The sequence below is a fragment of the Malania oleifera genome, chromosome 6 (genome assembly GCF_029873635.1).
Source record: "Malania oleifera isolate guangnan ecotype guangnan chromosome 6, ASM2987363v1, whole genome shotgun sequence".
NCBI lineage: Eukaryota > Viridiplantae > Streptophyta > Magnoliopsida > Santalales > Ximeniaceae > Malania > Malania oleifera.
In genome coordinates this window covers 110,971,287-110,985,435 of record NC_080422.1, presented here as the reverse complement: position 1 = coordinate 110,985,435, position 14,149 = coordinate 110,971,287, and the positions used below count along the sequence as shown (strand labels likewise).

The 14,149-nt window shown below is 36.4% G+C and overlaps 2 protein-coding genes across 6 annotated transcripts in view; both read left to right on the top strand.

Moving 5' to 3' along the window:
• The first annotated feature begins 269 nt into the window (after window positions 1–269).
• On the top strand, window positions 270–3,490 carry LOC131158872 (probable receptor-like protein kinase At1g80640). Of its 2 annotated transcripts, XM_058113798.1 has the most exons (10): window positions 366–586; window positions 674–986; window positions 1,089–1,225; window positions 1,344–1,376; window positions 1,484–1,621; window positions 1,732–1,872; window positions 1,953–2,168; window positions 2,251–2,372; window positions 2,440–2,634; window positions 2,766–3,490. In XM_058113798.1, the coding sequence occupies exons 1-10, from the start codon at window positions 508–510 to the stop codon at window positions 2,955–2,957; spliced, it is 1,566 nt and encodes a 521-aa protein (XP_057969781.1). In that variant the 5' UTR covers window positions 366–507; the 3' UTR covers window positions 2,958–3,490. The 2 variants fall into 2 exon arrangements, with proteins under 2 accessions (XP_057969780.1, XP_057969781.1); XM_058113797.1 differs by having other exon boundaries at window positions 270–586; window positions 674–1,225.
• Window positions 3,491–8,992: 5,502 nt separating this feature from the next.
• Window positions 8,993–14,149, top strand: part of LOC131158870 (formin-like protein 18) — a 117,304-nt gene continuing 112,147 nt past the window's right edge. For all 4 annotated transcript variants that reach the window (XR_009137528.1, XR_009137527.1, XR_009137529.1 and 1 more), the window contains exon 1: window positions 8,993–9,395. Coding sequence is in view for 1 of the 4 variants with exons in the window: in XM_058113796.1 (XP_057969779.1) it covers window positions 9,323–9,395 (73 nt within the window). In the remaining 3 variants the exon portion in view is untranslated. The remainder of the gene's footprint in view (window positions 9,396–14,149) is intronic.

Sequence of the window (14,149 nt, the reverse complement as noted above, 5' to 3'; positions counted from 1 at the left end):
ATTAATTAAATTACATGACATTTAGGTTTTTGAAAAAACTTAGTGGGACTTGAGACTCAAACATGTTATTTTTCATTTAGAAAGACTATACAAATACCCAAAACAAATATAACAAATTTTTAGTGCAAGAAATAAGAACACACACACACAAAAATATATTTATATAAGTTAAATTAGGTGTGATTTCCTTACTTTCAACTTTCAAGAAGAAAAATTGTGCAACTCTTTTGATTTGTAAACCATTACTCGGACTTAATTCATTTGTCACTATCCACGAAGAGTTGCGAGGCATTTGGGAGCAAGAAATTTCCTCTCAGTAGAACACCATTCGTTTGACTTTTCACCAAGTCCCACTCTGCTACGCGGAATTCTTCATGTCAATTCTCTCTACGCGTAGGATTCTTCCATGTTTCTGTTTTTGTTTTATTTTTTGTTTCTGTTTTGTTTTTGTTTTGATTGCTTTACAAAAGCAAACACAAAACACTGCAGATTCTCAGAGCATCACCAATGGCAACTCCTCACCACTTCTTCTTCCCCTGCTTCTTCTTCTTCTTTGTTCTTTCCAATTCTCAGAACACGAACTCAAGTAAGCTTTGCAATGCTTAACACAAGAAACACTAAGCCTGCAGGCTTCCACAATGACCATTTCTCTTGTATCTTCATTTGTTTTCAGGTACTTGCACCTTGGACTTCACCCGGTTCCCTTACGAGCCCCACGGCGATTGCTTTGACACCGCCACGAGCTCAGCCTCAGCTCCATCCACCCGTTCGTGCTGCGGCCAGGCGCTTCAATCCCTCTTCCAAGCAATGACAGTTAGAGCTAACCACTCTCAGTCAATCTTCCTTGATCCTTCTCAAGCTGAAGCTTGTATTACCACTTTCCAAAAGCTTCACAACAAGAGTACTAATATTCTCTCAAAGTGCACACTCCAAGACTTCATCTCTTCTTCGGGCACCGATCTGCGGTGCTCGAGACACTCCGTCAAGTCAGTGATAAACTCCCTCGGGGTCGAAATATACAATGCCTTTCGATCAAATTGTAGTGGCTTATCAGTAGATAATTACAGCGATGTTGCGTGTTTTGGCAGCGTGGTTTCGTATAGGCAGGCTTTGCAAGCTTTGGGAGAGGGGTGTGCTGAGGCCCTGCTCATTAGTCTTGCAAGCTCAGACACTGATTCTGCAAATTGGGTTCATGGCACATTTTCTTGTTTATGGGATGAAATAAGTAAGACTAATTCCAATCAATCTTTATGCTTATGCTTTGCATAATATGTGTTTGTGTAGTTTTTTCCTCTTTACAATTTCGTGGAACTAAACGAAAGTTTCTGGTTTTTGTGTTTTAGAGTTTCCATGGTCTACACAAATGGATAAGAAAGGTAAAAGAAAGAAGAAACAACAAAATTGAGCATGATTCTTCTTCTTCTTCTTCCCCCAAATTTTTCTTCTCAAGAAATTAAAACAATGGGTGGTGAATGTTTTGAAGGGTCCTCCTTGACTTGGAAGAAGATCCTTGCAATAATTATCACGGTAGCAGTTCTGGTGGTCTTGGCTCCAATTCTTTACAAGGTTACGAGGAAAAGATTAAAACATGCGAGTGAGAAAGAGATTGAGAATTTCTCAGGTGAGAGAATTTCATTTTCATTATGTGGATGATTAGCAGCTCGATAATCAGCAAAGTTCAACAAAACTGGTGTCGCTTTACATGAATGTTGTATTTTAATGGTGTTGCAGTTAAAGTCCTCAAGAAAACATTGGAGGAAGAATCTAGGATCCCCTTCAACAGCTCTGATCTTTATATTTTCTCGCAAGATGAAATGGCAAAAGCCACAAACTATTTTTGTGATTCGAATTTAATCGGAGAGGGGACGCTCGGTATGCTGCTAACTATTTTGATTGTTAAAGAATTAATTGATTATACAAGGGGATTGTGTTGAACTGATTTTTTGTTCTAGGGAGAATGTATGTTGGAACAATGCCCAGTGGAATGAAAGCAGCAATTTTGAAAATGAGTGAGGGGATAAAGCTTCAGGATTTCACTGATCAGATTTACAAAAAAGCAAAGATAAGGCACCCAAATCTGGTAAGCATTTTGGGATACTGTGACAGAGGAGATCAATGCCTTGTTTATGAGTATTGCATCAATGGGGATTTAGCTAATTGGCTATTTGGTAAGTAAACTTCTTTAGTTGACAGATGAACTTCTTTACTTGATGGCAATTTTCCAATAGTTCACTTAGCCATGTCTGACAGGAGGGCAGGGGACTACAACTTTAACATGGGATCAGAGGCTACAGATATCGATTGGCATTGCCCAAGCCATAAGGTTTTTACACAACCATCCATTGGAGAAGATTGTTCATGGGGACATCGAGGTAAAACTTCATATTTTCTTTTACTCAGTATATGGTAAAGTTCTAATTCATTTCCTAATTTCTTCAGTTAAAAACCATATTATTGAGTGAGAAACTTCAAGCCAAGCTGTTCGATTCCATTTTGTCATCAATGTACAAGTCGAACGATAAGTCACGAGCCATGGCAAATGATGTCTTCAATTTTGGGGTTGTGCTATTTCAGCTCCTGACTGGAAGGGCTTTCAACCTGAGTTCCTCCCAAACAAAATCTTTAATTGAAGAGGTTTGCTTTGCTCAAACCATTTGTTTTCCTTCTCTCTTCCTTTCTTTCCTTTTCTGTGAGGTCTTCGTCTAAGAAAAATGCATTTCTACCCAAACAAACAAAGCCTGAATTGCTTCAGTTCACTTATACAGGCAAGGGATGCAGTTTCAAGAGGAGGAAGCCTGAATAGCCTGGTGGATCCACGCCTAAATGGCGCATACATTCCTGTGGAATTTCGAAGTATATTATCATTAGCAATTCTTTGCATGACCCCATATGAACGCGAGAGGCCAAACATGGATCATGTTCTACAGAAACTTGAGGAAACCCAGATTCTTGTTTGAACACAGTTCCAGCATTGATGGAAGTAAAAAAGAAACCATTGCATTGACATTGGTTTCCTAGTAGGAATAAACAGAGAAGTGCACAGTACGTACAGGCCACATGGTACCCAAAATGAAACTTGTAAAGAGACAAAGGGACCACCCTTGTGATAGAAAAAATGTATGTACATATCAGATGGGGACAATAAGAACATTCCTTAGTAGAAAAAAATATAAGATGCTGTTAAACTTAATGAGCCAATCACTGATGTTGATATTACTAGAAATGTTGGCAATGTTGGGGTGTTAAGCTCAGTGAAAGAAAAATCAGTAATTCAAGAACAGAGCATGGAAGATGAAGAACTACTGCCTGTGATATAATTCTTATAACCATTGGTAGCTTTAGTAAAAATATCTGTAACAGTTTTTTTTTAACAGAAATTGTTTTATTCGTCAGCCAGCACTTGTATATAAAGCTGGCTGGGCATATGTAAATTTTACAATTTCCTTTTTGCAACTTCATTTTGATAATCTGAAAGTATATTCAGTTTCTTTATATGGTATCAGAGCAGCGAGCTGTTCTTCCATTTCTTGATTTTTCTCTTCTTCCTTATTTCTATTTTTTTTTTTCTTCAACTGAATTCTCGAAGGTCATTCATGGCATCTCCTGAAACGAGTAATCCAAATGTTGAAACCAGTTATTCAAATCTTACAAATCCATATTTTCTCAATTCGAATGAAAATCCAGGCAACATCTTGGTTACACAACCATTACTTGGAATGAAGAATTATCATTCTTGGTCCAGGGCTATGATCTTAGCTCTCACTGCTAAGAAGAAGATAGGTTTCATTAATGGCAAAATTGTTGAGCCAGATTCAGAATCTCCCTTCTATGAAGATTGGTTAAGCTATAACACGATGGTGATTTCATGGATGATCAATTCCATGTACGTTGATGTATCTAGCAACATGATGTATTGTCAAACTGCCAGAGAGATGTGGCTTGAATTGCAGAAACTTTTCTCACAAGGTAGTGGTCTCAAACTCTACAATCTTCAGAAAGAGATCTCTAGTATATCTCAAAATCAAATGACAATTACAGAATACTTCACAAGATTCAAGAAATTGTGGGATCAATTGCTAAATCTGGAGCCATTACCAGAGTGTACTTGTGGAGCAATCAAAACCTTAAATGCTTCTCATGACAAGACTTATGCTATGAGATTTTTGATGGGTTTGAATGAGAATTTTGAGACTATAAGAACTCAAATTTTGATGCAGGAGCCTTTTCCCTCAATTAGCAAGATTTATGCCCTGGTTCTTCAAGAAGAGTCTCACAAGAATGTAAAACATGGAGGATGTTACACTGCCAAGTCTGACTCAGTAGCAATGTATGTCAATTCAAAGGGAAGTAATTTTGGAAATTCTTGGAACAAAGGAAATAACAAAAGGGAGAGACTATTATGCACTCACTGCAACATGCTTGGACATACAATTGATAAATGTTACAAGTTACATGGTTATCCACCGGGATATAAATCAAAAGGAAGATCAAGTGTTAATCAAGTTACTTGCAATCCAGGAGCAGCAACTGAAAATGTGTCAGTTCAATGTCCTATTTCTAAAGTTCAATGTGAGCAATTGCTAAGTTTCCTCAATACTGGAAATAATTCTGGTAGGAATTATCATGCAGCCAACATGAGTACTGGTAATGGATTGCAAAATTTGGCTTCTGGAGCTGTTGATGTGTGTTCATCTGCTGATGTTTTTCTATTGAGGGAGTGACGGATACTAAACCACATTTCCAAGCTAATAATTACCTTGAAACTATGTCAGGTGTTGTTTCTAATCCTATCTTAAATCCAAATTTAACACATTCCATTTTTTCAGCCAAACTAGTTAATCGAACCTGTTTCAAGACCACTGATTGGGTCATAGACACAGGTGCTACTGACCACATGGTACATTCTGTGTCTTGTTTCACCACTGTAGTAGCCACAATAAATACTTATGTAAATTTGCCAAATGGTGAGTCAGCTTTAGTCACACATATTAGGACTGTCAAAATCAATAAAAATCTCATCTTATATGATGTTTTTTGTGTTCCATCCTTTAACTTCAATCTTATATCAGTTAGTCAACTTACCAAATCTGGTTCTTGTTGCCTTATGTTCTTTGGTAATTTGTGTTTCATCCAGGGCCTTGCTCACTGGAACACACTTGGTCGTCGGGGTAAAGAGTGCAATGGCTTATACCTGCTGGAAGATAGCAATTTTGTTTCTTCTTTTATTTCATCTGTTTCTTCTGTTAATAAAATTCTGCCACATATATGGCATTTGAGGTTGGGACATCCTTCCAATACCAAGTTGTCTTTACTCAAGTCATATAATGTACAAATTTGTAATTCAAGTGAAGATTTCTTTTGTGATGTTTGTCCTCTTGCCAAACAAAAAAGATTGCCTTTCAATAAAAGTTTACATACTTCCCAGAATTGTTTTGACTTGATTCATTGTGATTTGTGGGGTCCATTTTCTGTATCTACTATTTATTCTTGCAAATACTTTCTCACTATAGTGGATGATCATTCTAGATGTACATGGGTTTACTTGTTAAAGCACAAATCACAAACTCAATCTATATTAGAACAATTTTGTACCATGGTTGAAACTCAATTTTCTAGAAGAGTGAAGATAATACGAACTGATAATGGAACTGAATTCATCATGAGTGATTTTTTTGCTAAAAGGGGCATTTTGCATCATTTAAGCTGTGTTGAGACTCCTCAACAAAATGCAATTGTAGAAAGGAAACATTAACATATCTTAAATGTAGCTAGGTCACTTATGTTCCATTCACATTTACCTTTACATCTTTGGAGACATTGTGTTGCTGTATATCTGATCAATAGGATTCCCTGTACACCTCTATCACACAAAACTCCTTATGAGGTTCTTTATGGCAGTCCTCCTTCTTATGATCATCTAAGAATTTTTGGTTGCCTTTGTTATGCTTCTACATTAGCACATAACAGATCTAAATTTGTAGCAAGAGCAAGGAGACGTATCTTTCTAGGCTATCCTTTTGGCTTAAAAGGTTACAAAGTCTTAGACTTGTCTACAAATTCAATTTTCATATCCAGAGATGTAGTTTTTCATGAAAACATATTTCCTTACATTGAAGGTAAAGCTTCAATTTCAGATCCTTTTGATTCAGTTACTGAAATTAATAATCTTGCATCTTCCAGCTCAGGAAATGAATTTTTTGTCACTCCTATTCCTATCCAAGATGAATCTATTCCTTGTTTAAATTTTGCTCCTAATTCTCTCCAGTTCAGGATTTTGAGGTATCTACTGCAGTTCCTTCTTTGCTTGTGCCTACAGTTCCTATTCCTATCACTTTAATACCTATTTCTACATCAGCTCATGAATAACCATCGGCACCTATCAGAAGATCATCTCGACTATCTACTAAACCAACATATTTGCAGGATTATGCTTGTGCTGCAACTCATGTTTCTGGTGCAACTTATGATGTGGTTGATGGACTCACTTATTCCGATTTAGAATCTCCCTATCATTCATATCTACTGGCAGTTAATTCTTTACCTCAAGAGCCGTAATTTTTCTTTCAAGCTGTTACAAATCCTTTATGGAGATCAGCAATGGACAAGGAAATTTAGGCTCTTGAACAGAATGAAACTTGGGAACTTACCACATTACCTCCTAAAAATTCCTATTGGCTGTAAGTGGGTATATAAGATTAAACTGAATTCTGATGGAACAGTGGAAAGGTACAAGGCTAAACTTGTGGCTAAAGGGTATACACAACAGGAAGGCATTGATTTTCTTGAAACATTTTCTCCAGTTGCTAAGACAGTAACTGTTTGAGTACTTCTTGCTTTAGTAGCTGCCAGGTTTTGGCCTCTTCACCAATTAGATATACACAATGCTTTTTTACATGGGGATTTACATGAAGAAGTATATATGTCATTGCCTCCTAGTTTTCACAGTAAGGGGGGGGGGGTCTTCAATTGCTTCTTCTTCTTCACAATCATCTAATACTGTTGTCTGTAGGTTGCTTAAATCTCTTTATGGTCTGAGACAAGCTTCAAGACAATGGTATACGAAATTGTCATTTGTTATTCAGCAACTTGGTTTTGTTCAATTGACTGCTGATAATTCTCTTTTTGTTCATGCCAAAGGTTCTTTATTCACAGTTTTATTGGTTTATGTGGATGACATGATCATAACAGGAAATGATCCCATTTGTGTAGCAAATTTAAAGTCTGTTCTGGATGCTAAATTTGGAATTAAAGATCTTAGATCACTTAAGTTCTTCTTAGGACTTGAAATTGCTAGAGGAAAAAAGGGAATAAGCTTAAATCAAAGAAAGTTTGCTTTAGACATTTTAAAGGAAACAGGTATGATGGGTTGTAAACCTGCTAAGTCTCCAATGGAGCAACAATTAAAATTGTCAAAGGACAATGGTGAACTTCTATCAAATTCAGGCAAGTATAGAAGACTCATAGGAAAATTGATGTACTTAACACTCAGCAGACCAGATATTACATATGCTGTGAATAGGCTAAGTCAGTTTTTGGCCAAAACGAGAGTTCCTCATATGCAAGCTGCAACAAGAATTCTGCAATACATCAAGGGGACACTTGGACAAGGAATTTTATTTCTTAGTGGTTTAGATTTACAGTTGAAGGCATATTGTGATGCTGATTGGGCTGGATGTCCAGATACAAGGAAGTTTCTTACTGGATATTGTGTTTTTCTTGGAGATGCTTTGATTTCTTGGAGATCAAAGAAGCAATCAATGGTATCAAGATCTTCAGTTAAAGCTAAATATAGATCTATGGCAAGCACTACCTGTGAAATTACTTGGATTTTATTTTTACTAAGAGATTTACAAGTTAAGCATGAAAAATCAGTTCTACTTTACTGTGACAACCAGATAGCTTTGCATATAGCTGCAAATCCAGTATTTCATGAACGATCAAAACATATAGAAGCGGATTGTCATATTGTTAGAAACAAAGTTCTAGATGGTACGATCAAAACTTTTCATGTTGCACCTAAAAATCAGTTTGCTGACATTTTTACTAAGGCACTTGGCGTAGACAACCATATTAGAATGATCAAGAAGCTGGGTTTGATTAATATCTTTGCTCATCAAGTTGAATATCCGGATTGTACTTTGGATGATCAAGCAGCAAGAGCTTTGCTCTTGAGGGGGGGTGGGTGTTAAACTTAATGAGCCAATCACTAATGTTGATATTACTAGAAATGCTGGTAATGTTGGGGTGTTAAACTCAGTGAAAGAAAAATCAGTAATTCAAGAACAGAGCATGGAAGATGAAGAACTAGTGCCTGTGATATAATTCTTATAACCATTGGTAGTTTTAGTAAAAATATTTGTAATAGTTTTTTTTTAATAGAAATTGTTTTATTCGTTAGCCAGCACTTGTATATAAAGCTGGCTGGGCATATGTAAATTTTACAATTTCCTTTTTGCAACTTCATCTTGATAATCTGAAAGTATATTTAGTTTCTTTATAGATGCTCAACCCATGTCTTCATAATGTGTATGCAAGGTGAAGTACAATCACACAAGGAAAGGAAATTTTTATATAATTTAAACTTTGTTTAATAGCAATTTGGGTCTTCTCTTCTTACCCTCTTAACAAAAGGTATTTGGCCATTCAATGGGAACATTCAATGTGTACATTTAAGGGAACTAGTGACAAAATTGGTAGTGTGCAATATATATTACTATGGACAATGCTATAAAGTTCTTAACATGATTCCAAATACAAAATGTTTTTAAAAGAAGAGAGTGTAGAAAGTCCCATCAATAATAAAAGGATCTTACGTAAGGATCTTAGGTTCGTTTTTGCATATTGAATCGTTTTTATTTGATGTAAAATTTTAAAAATAAATAAATTTTAAAAAATATTTAAAATTTATACAATAATAAATAAAAATTTGAGCATTAGGGAATGAACACGAAGAAGCCAATTACAAAAACATCCTCCTTATGAATCAAAACGGCAAAGCCTATTTGTCTCCTCAGTTTGGTTTGTGACCTCCACGTATAGCTTAGGCGCCACTGCAAGTCGGTAGTTGATGGTGATGGATGTGAGCCCTCTGCTTTAAGACGAAGAAGAACCCAAACCACCAGCAGTCCTCAGCTCAGCTGGCAAGCGAGCGAGAGTGGAATTGTCAGTAGTTGGAAAGCGGATTACGAAATTGACAGACAACAATAAAGGCTGATTTCTGGAACAAAGAACTGATATCTCAAAACGGGTCCGGGTTTCGTGTTTCTGTATTTGGCGTTTCGTTCTGGGTTTTAGAATTTGAGGAGTCGTTTCCACCGCTGGCATGTCATTGCTTCGCAAATTGTTCCACCGGAAGCCGCCGGATGGGCTCCTTGAGATCTCTGAAAGAGTTTATGGTACCTTTGACTTGGATTGCTATTACATATTTTTTTCCATTTTCTTTGTTCTCCGTTTTGTTACATTTTCATTTTAGTTTAGCTTCTATTTGGGTCACTGTTTTTGATTTCATTTCTATGAAATTTCTAATTTTTCTGGTGAAAAATTGTAATTTGGATTCTAAATGTTGTTGCAAAGCGCCTATCTGCATTCAATTTTCTTTCCTCAGACCCAATAGACTGAAAATGAAAAAGAAAGCGCCATGGCAGATTGTTTTTGAGAACTGGGTTCTGAGATTTTCCTCAAATGAAATGTCAAAGGAGAGGTGGAATGTAGGGATGCCTGAAGTTGACAGGAATACCAAAGCATGTGAAGAGTTTATGAGTAATTGTGCTGATGATCTGAGCGTAAATTTTGTTACCTAATATCAACAGGGTTGTGTCCAGTGAATCTCTTGATTATTTAGAATTCATGGATATTTATTATAGGTTTTAAAACAATCACACCATTTTGGGCACACATTATATGCAGCTGTTAAGACCTCCGAGGGTAATCTTCATATATCTAGGTTCACATGGGAATTTAATTGATGTAACATATGAGTGCACACAAACATGCAGTTTTACGCACATACAACTTGATGCACACGCATTTAAAATAAATTTAAAACTTCATTAAGCCTATGCAGCATTCCCTGAACCAAGTTTTTCAAATTTGATTGCGCCCATTAATAAGCTTGAGAAAATATTCACTTTTTGCGTGTTTTGGTGAAAATATTTGCAATTTAATCTTCTGATGAACAAACTAAATTGTGATTTCCTTGTGTCCCACTAAGTTTCAAACATAATGATACTTAATAGAAATATGCTTATAGAATCTGTTTTTTATTTTCATTTTTTTTATTTCAAGGGACAACAAGCTTTTTGTCACAAATTATCTTGATGGGATTATCTTGGTAACAAAGCACTAAGCACCTTAGGAAATCATATTGCTTGAGTGGTAACTAGCAGTTGCGATGTCCTATGCTTTGATTGTAGGATGAGCAATCACCTCCTTTTTAAAGAAGAATAAGAGATGACACTTCCATGACTTCACTAGAAAAAAAGTTATCCTCTTTGGAAGACAAGGGCTATGGTCATGGGTTGTCATGGATTCTTAGAATGGAAATTGAGTCCTTTTGACCTAAATGAAGGCATCCTTTGTAGTTTTTTGTGTCCATGGATATGTTTTGGCAGTTTTTGTGTTGCTGAGAAAGCATCATGGTCGTGGCTCATGGTTGATACATTGATACTTGGGTCCAGTAAGGACAAGTTTTGAGTATGGGTCTTAGTAGTTGTCTAGTTTAGTTGGTTTCTAAACCATGAACTTACTTCCAGGCCTATCCATTTATTCCCTTATAAACCCTTCAATTGCTCAACTAAAACCTGATCTGTTATTTTTTTATAAGAAAAAATAACTATAAAAAAAAAAACAAAGAGAGGAGAGAACAGATGTTCTAAGAAGCAAAAGAAAAGATATAAAAACAATTACAAATGAGCTGCCCTCCAATTTCTTTGCAGGTAGGGCAGTGATATTCCCATGAAAACCCCAAAAGAATGAGCCCAAAAAGAAGCAAGAAACACAACTCCGTTCTATAATAATTAGAAGAAATTGTGCAGTCCTTTAAGATCCTCGAATTCATCTCATTCTGAAGGGTCCACAAAGTAGTAATAGCCGTGCATCTCCATAAATCCCTACTCTTTTTGATTTGGAAAAACCCCAAAAGCTCATTTGTGGGGAATCTTCCATGACCCAGTTTCCATCAGAATACAAGAAGGGAGTGCACCAAAGACAGTTAACCATGCAGAATGAAGGAAGAGGTGTGCAATTGTTTCATCGAACTTGTGAAAAATGGAGCACATTGCAGGACTTAGGGCCTTATAAGGTCTTCTGCACCGAAGTAGGTCATGCATATTGAGCCTATTAAGAGAGACAATCTAATTGAATGTTCTAATCTTAAAAGGAACCTCAACCTTCCAAATGATGTGGCTCTAAGGAAAATGACTAAGAGAGAAATTGAAGGAGTTTGAAAGAGGTGAAGAAAAAGGATTTGGTGGAAAAAAGGCCTGACAGATTCCCCTCCCAAATTCTCCTGTCTCCCTATTAGAAGGAATGAAAGGCTCCCAAACATTAAGAATGGTGGTGATCTCATCAATCTTTCTTTTATTGTGATTCCTAAAAAAAAAAAGGAAATCCCAAGAAAGACCAAATAAAAGAAAGAGTTGATTGGTGCATTATGAAGAGTGGAAATCTCAAAAGATGGGTCACTATCAACTTTAGCAAACTCTCACCAATCAAAACATCATTTCAAAATTGAACCCGATTGCCATTGTCCACTCTCAAATTGGTGAGAGGAAAAAACAAACAAGCAACTTGGAAAACAAAATTTCAGGGGCTTGCATAAGAAATAATGCCATTTTCTCTAGTGTTTCACCGATTCAGGTGGTCCTTATACTTACTTTTTATGACCTTGTACCATAGGAAATTAACTACTAAGGGGAACCTCTACAACTATTTTCCGATTAGAGAGAGGTTTTAAGGAACCACTTTACCAAGGCCCAAACCCATTTTCGTTTTGGGTCTAATAGTGACAACTAACTAGGGTCTCCCTTTTATTCTCCCCAAAACCAGACCCAAGAAAGTCGTGTATCAACTTCTCACAACTAACCAGGTGATCCCAATTCTAATCTTTCAACTTCACTTTCATCCTCTTCAATTTCTTCATGAATCTTTACCCTCCTCAACCCCTGTCCACATCTTCACTCCAAGGATTCCTTACTAGGGGCTAGAAGGAATCACAGTCCATCCACATATTTGCAAACCTAAAAGGAGTGGGATCCCAAGAAACCTTCCTCGATTCCATCATGATAGAAAAGTGGCCAAAAGTAGGCTTAGATAAAACAATATGGGATAGATTAGGGAACTCATTCTCCCACTTAGTGCAAAACAAGAATTTGTCAAGCTTGCTTGCCACTGCCCTAATTCATCCCACCGATCATATAAAATTAGCATTATCTAGAAGAAAATCTCTCAAACCACACTCCTAATGAGAAAGTCAAAATTATGCATAGATTGCGTAGTAGTAGTAACGAACCTCCCCTCTTCCTCTCTAGTGGAAACCTCACAACATTAAAATCACCTTTCGAAATTCAATTAGGGGCTTAAAAGCCAAAAACATAATAAAAATCATCTCAAAAGAACTTTTGAAGGTTGGTCTAGGAGGACCATGCACCGAAGACTCCTATCATTGTCCCCAACCTTTCACTTCTACCAAGACAGAGAGAAAGAGAGAAAGCCTACTAGACTATCCGTTCTAGAAATAGAGCAAGTGTCCACATCACAAGAAAACCACATGTCGATGTTACACCCCTGTTTTTGGCATGTGACCGGCTGTGACTCCATCTAAAATTCGATGGAGGCACTAGGCCTAGGCAATAATTTATTTTGATAAATTGTGATATGAAAACAAGTTAGAAACCAATAAAGAGTAAATATTTGTTGAAAAAACAAGATACAACAACACAACAAAACTAAGCCTTAGTCCCACTAAGCGGGGTCAGCTATATGAATCCTTTTTCGCCAATTTATGCGATCATGGACCATTTCTTTTGATAGATTTAAGGATATTAAATCCTTACTCAATATCTTCTCCCAAGTTATTTTAGGTCTACCCCTACCCCTTCTACTGCCCCTCACAGTAACTAAGTCACTCTTCCTCACAGGTGCACTATGTGGCCTACGTTGCAAGTGTCCATACCATTTGAGTCGTTCCTCCTTTATCTTATCTTCTATAGGAGCTACACCTAACTTACCACGAATATGTTCATTCGTTAATTTATCTTTCAATGTTATACCACTCATCCATCTAAGTATTCTCATCTCGACAACTTTTAATTTTTGGATATTATGTTTCTTCGTCGCCTAACATTCCGATCCATTTAGCATAGTTGGTCTTATAGCTGTCCTATAAAACTCCTCTTTCAATTTTAAGGGTATTCTATGATCACATAGCATACATGAAGCACTTCTCCATTTTACCCAACCTGCTTTAATTTTATGCATTACATCATCTTCAATTTCTCCTTCAGCTTGCATAATAGATCAAAGGTATCGAAATCTACAAGTGCTATTTATTTCTTCATCATCGAGTTTAACTTTGTCTCCAATATTTCTCCTATCATTACTAAAATTACATTTCATATATTCTGTTTTATTTCTACTTATCCTAAAGCCTCTAGATTTCAAAGCTTCTCTCCATAATTCTAACTCAGCCTCTACTCCGTCCCTAGTTTCGTCAATTAATACAATATCATCTTCAAAAAACTTATATCATGGAACCTTATTTTGAATACTCCTAGTCAATTGGTTCATCACTAAAGTAAAAAGATAAGGACTTAAAGTAGATCCTTGATGTACACGTATGGTAATTGGAAATTCTCTAGTTTCTCCATCTATAGTCCTTACACTAGGCATTACTCCATCGTACATATCCTTAATGACATCGGTATACCTACAACATACACCATTTTTTTCTAAAACCCACCATAGAACTTCCCTAGGTATTCTATCATATGTTTTCTCAAGGTCAATAAATATCATATGTAAGTCCCTCTTTTTTTCTCTAAACTTTTCCATTAATCTTCTTAAAAGATAAATAGTTTCTATGGTAGATCTCCCAGGCATAAAACCAAATTGACTTTCTGAGATCTTCGTTTCTAACCTTAATCTTTGTTCA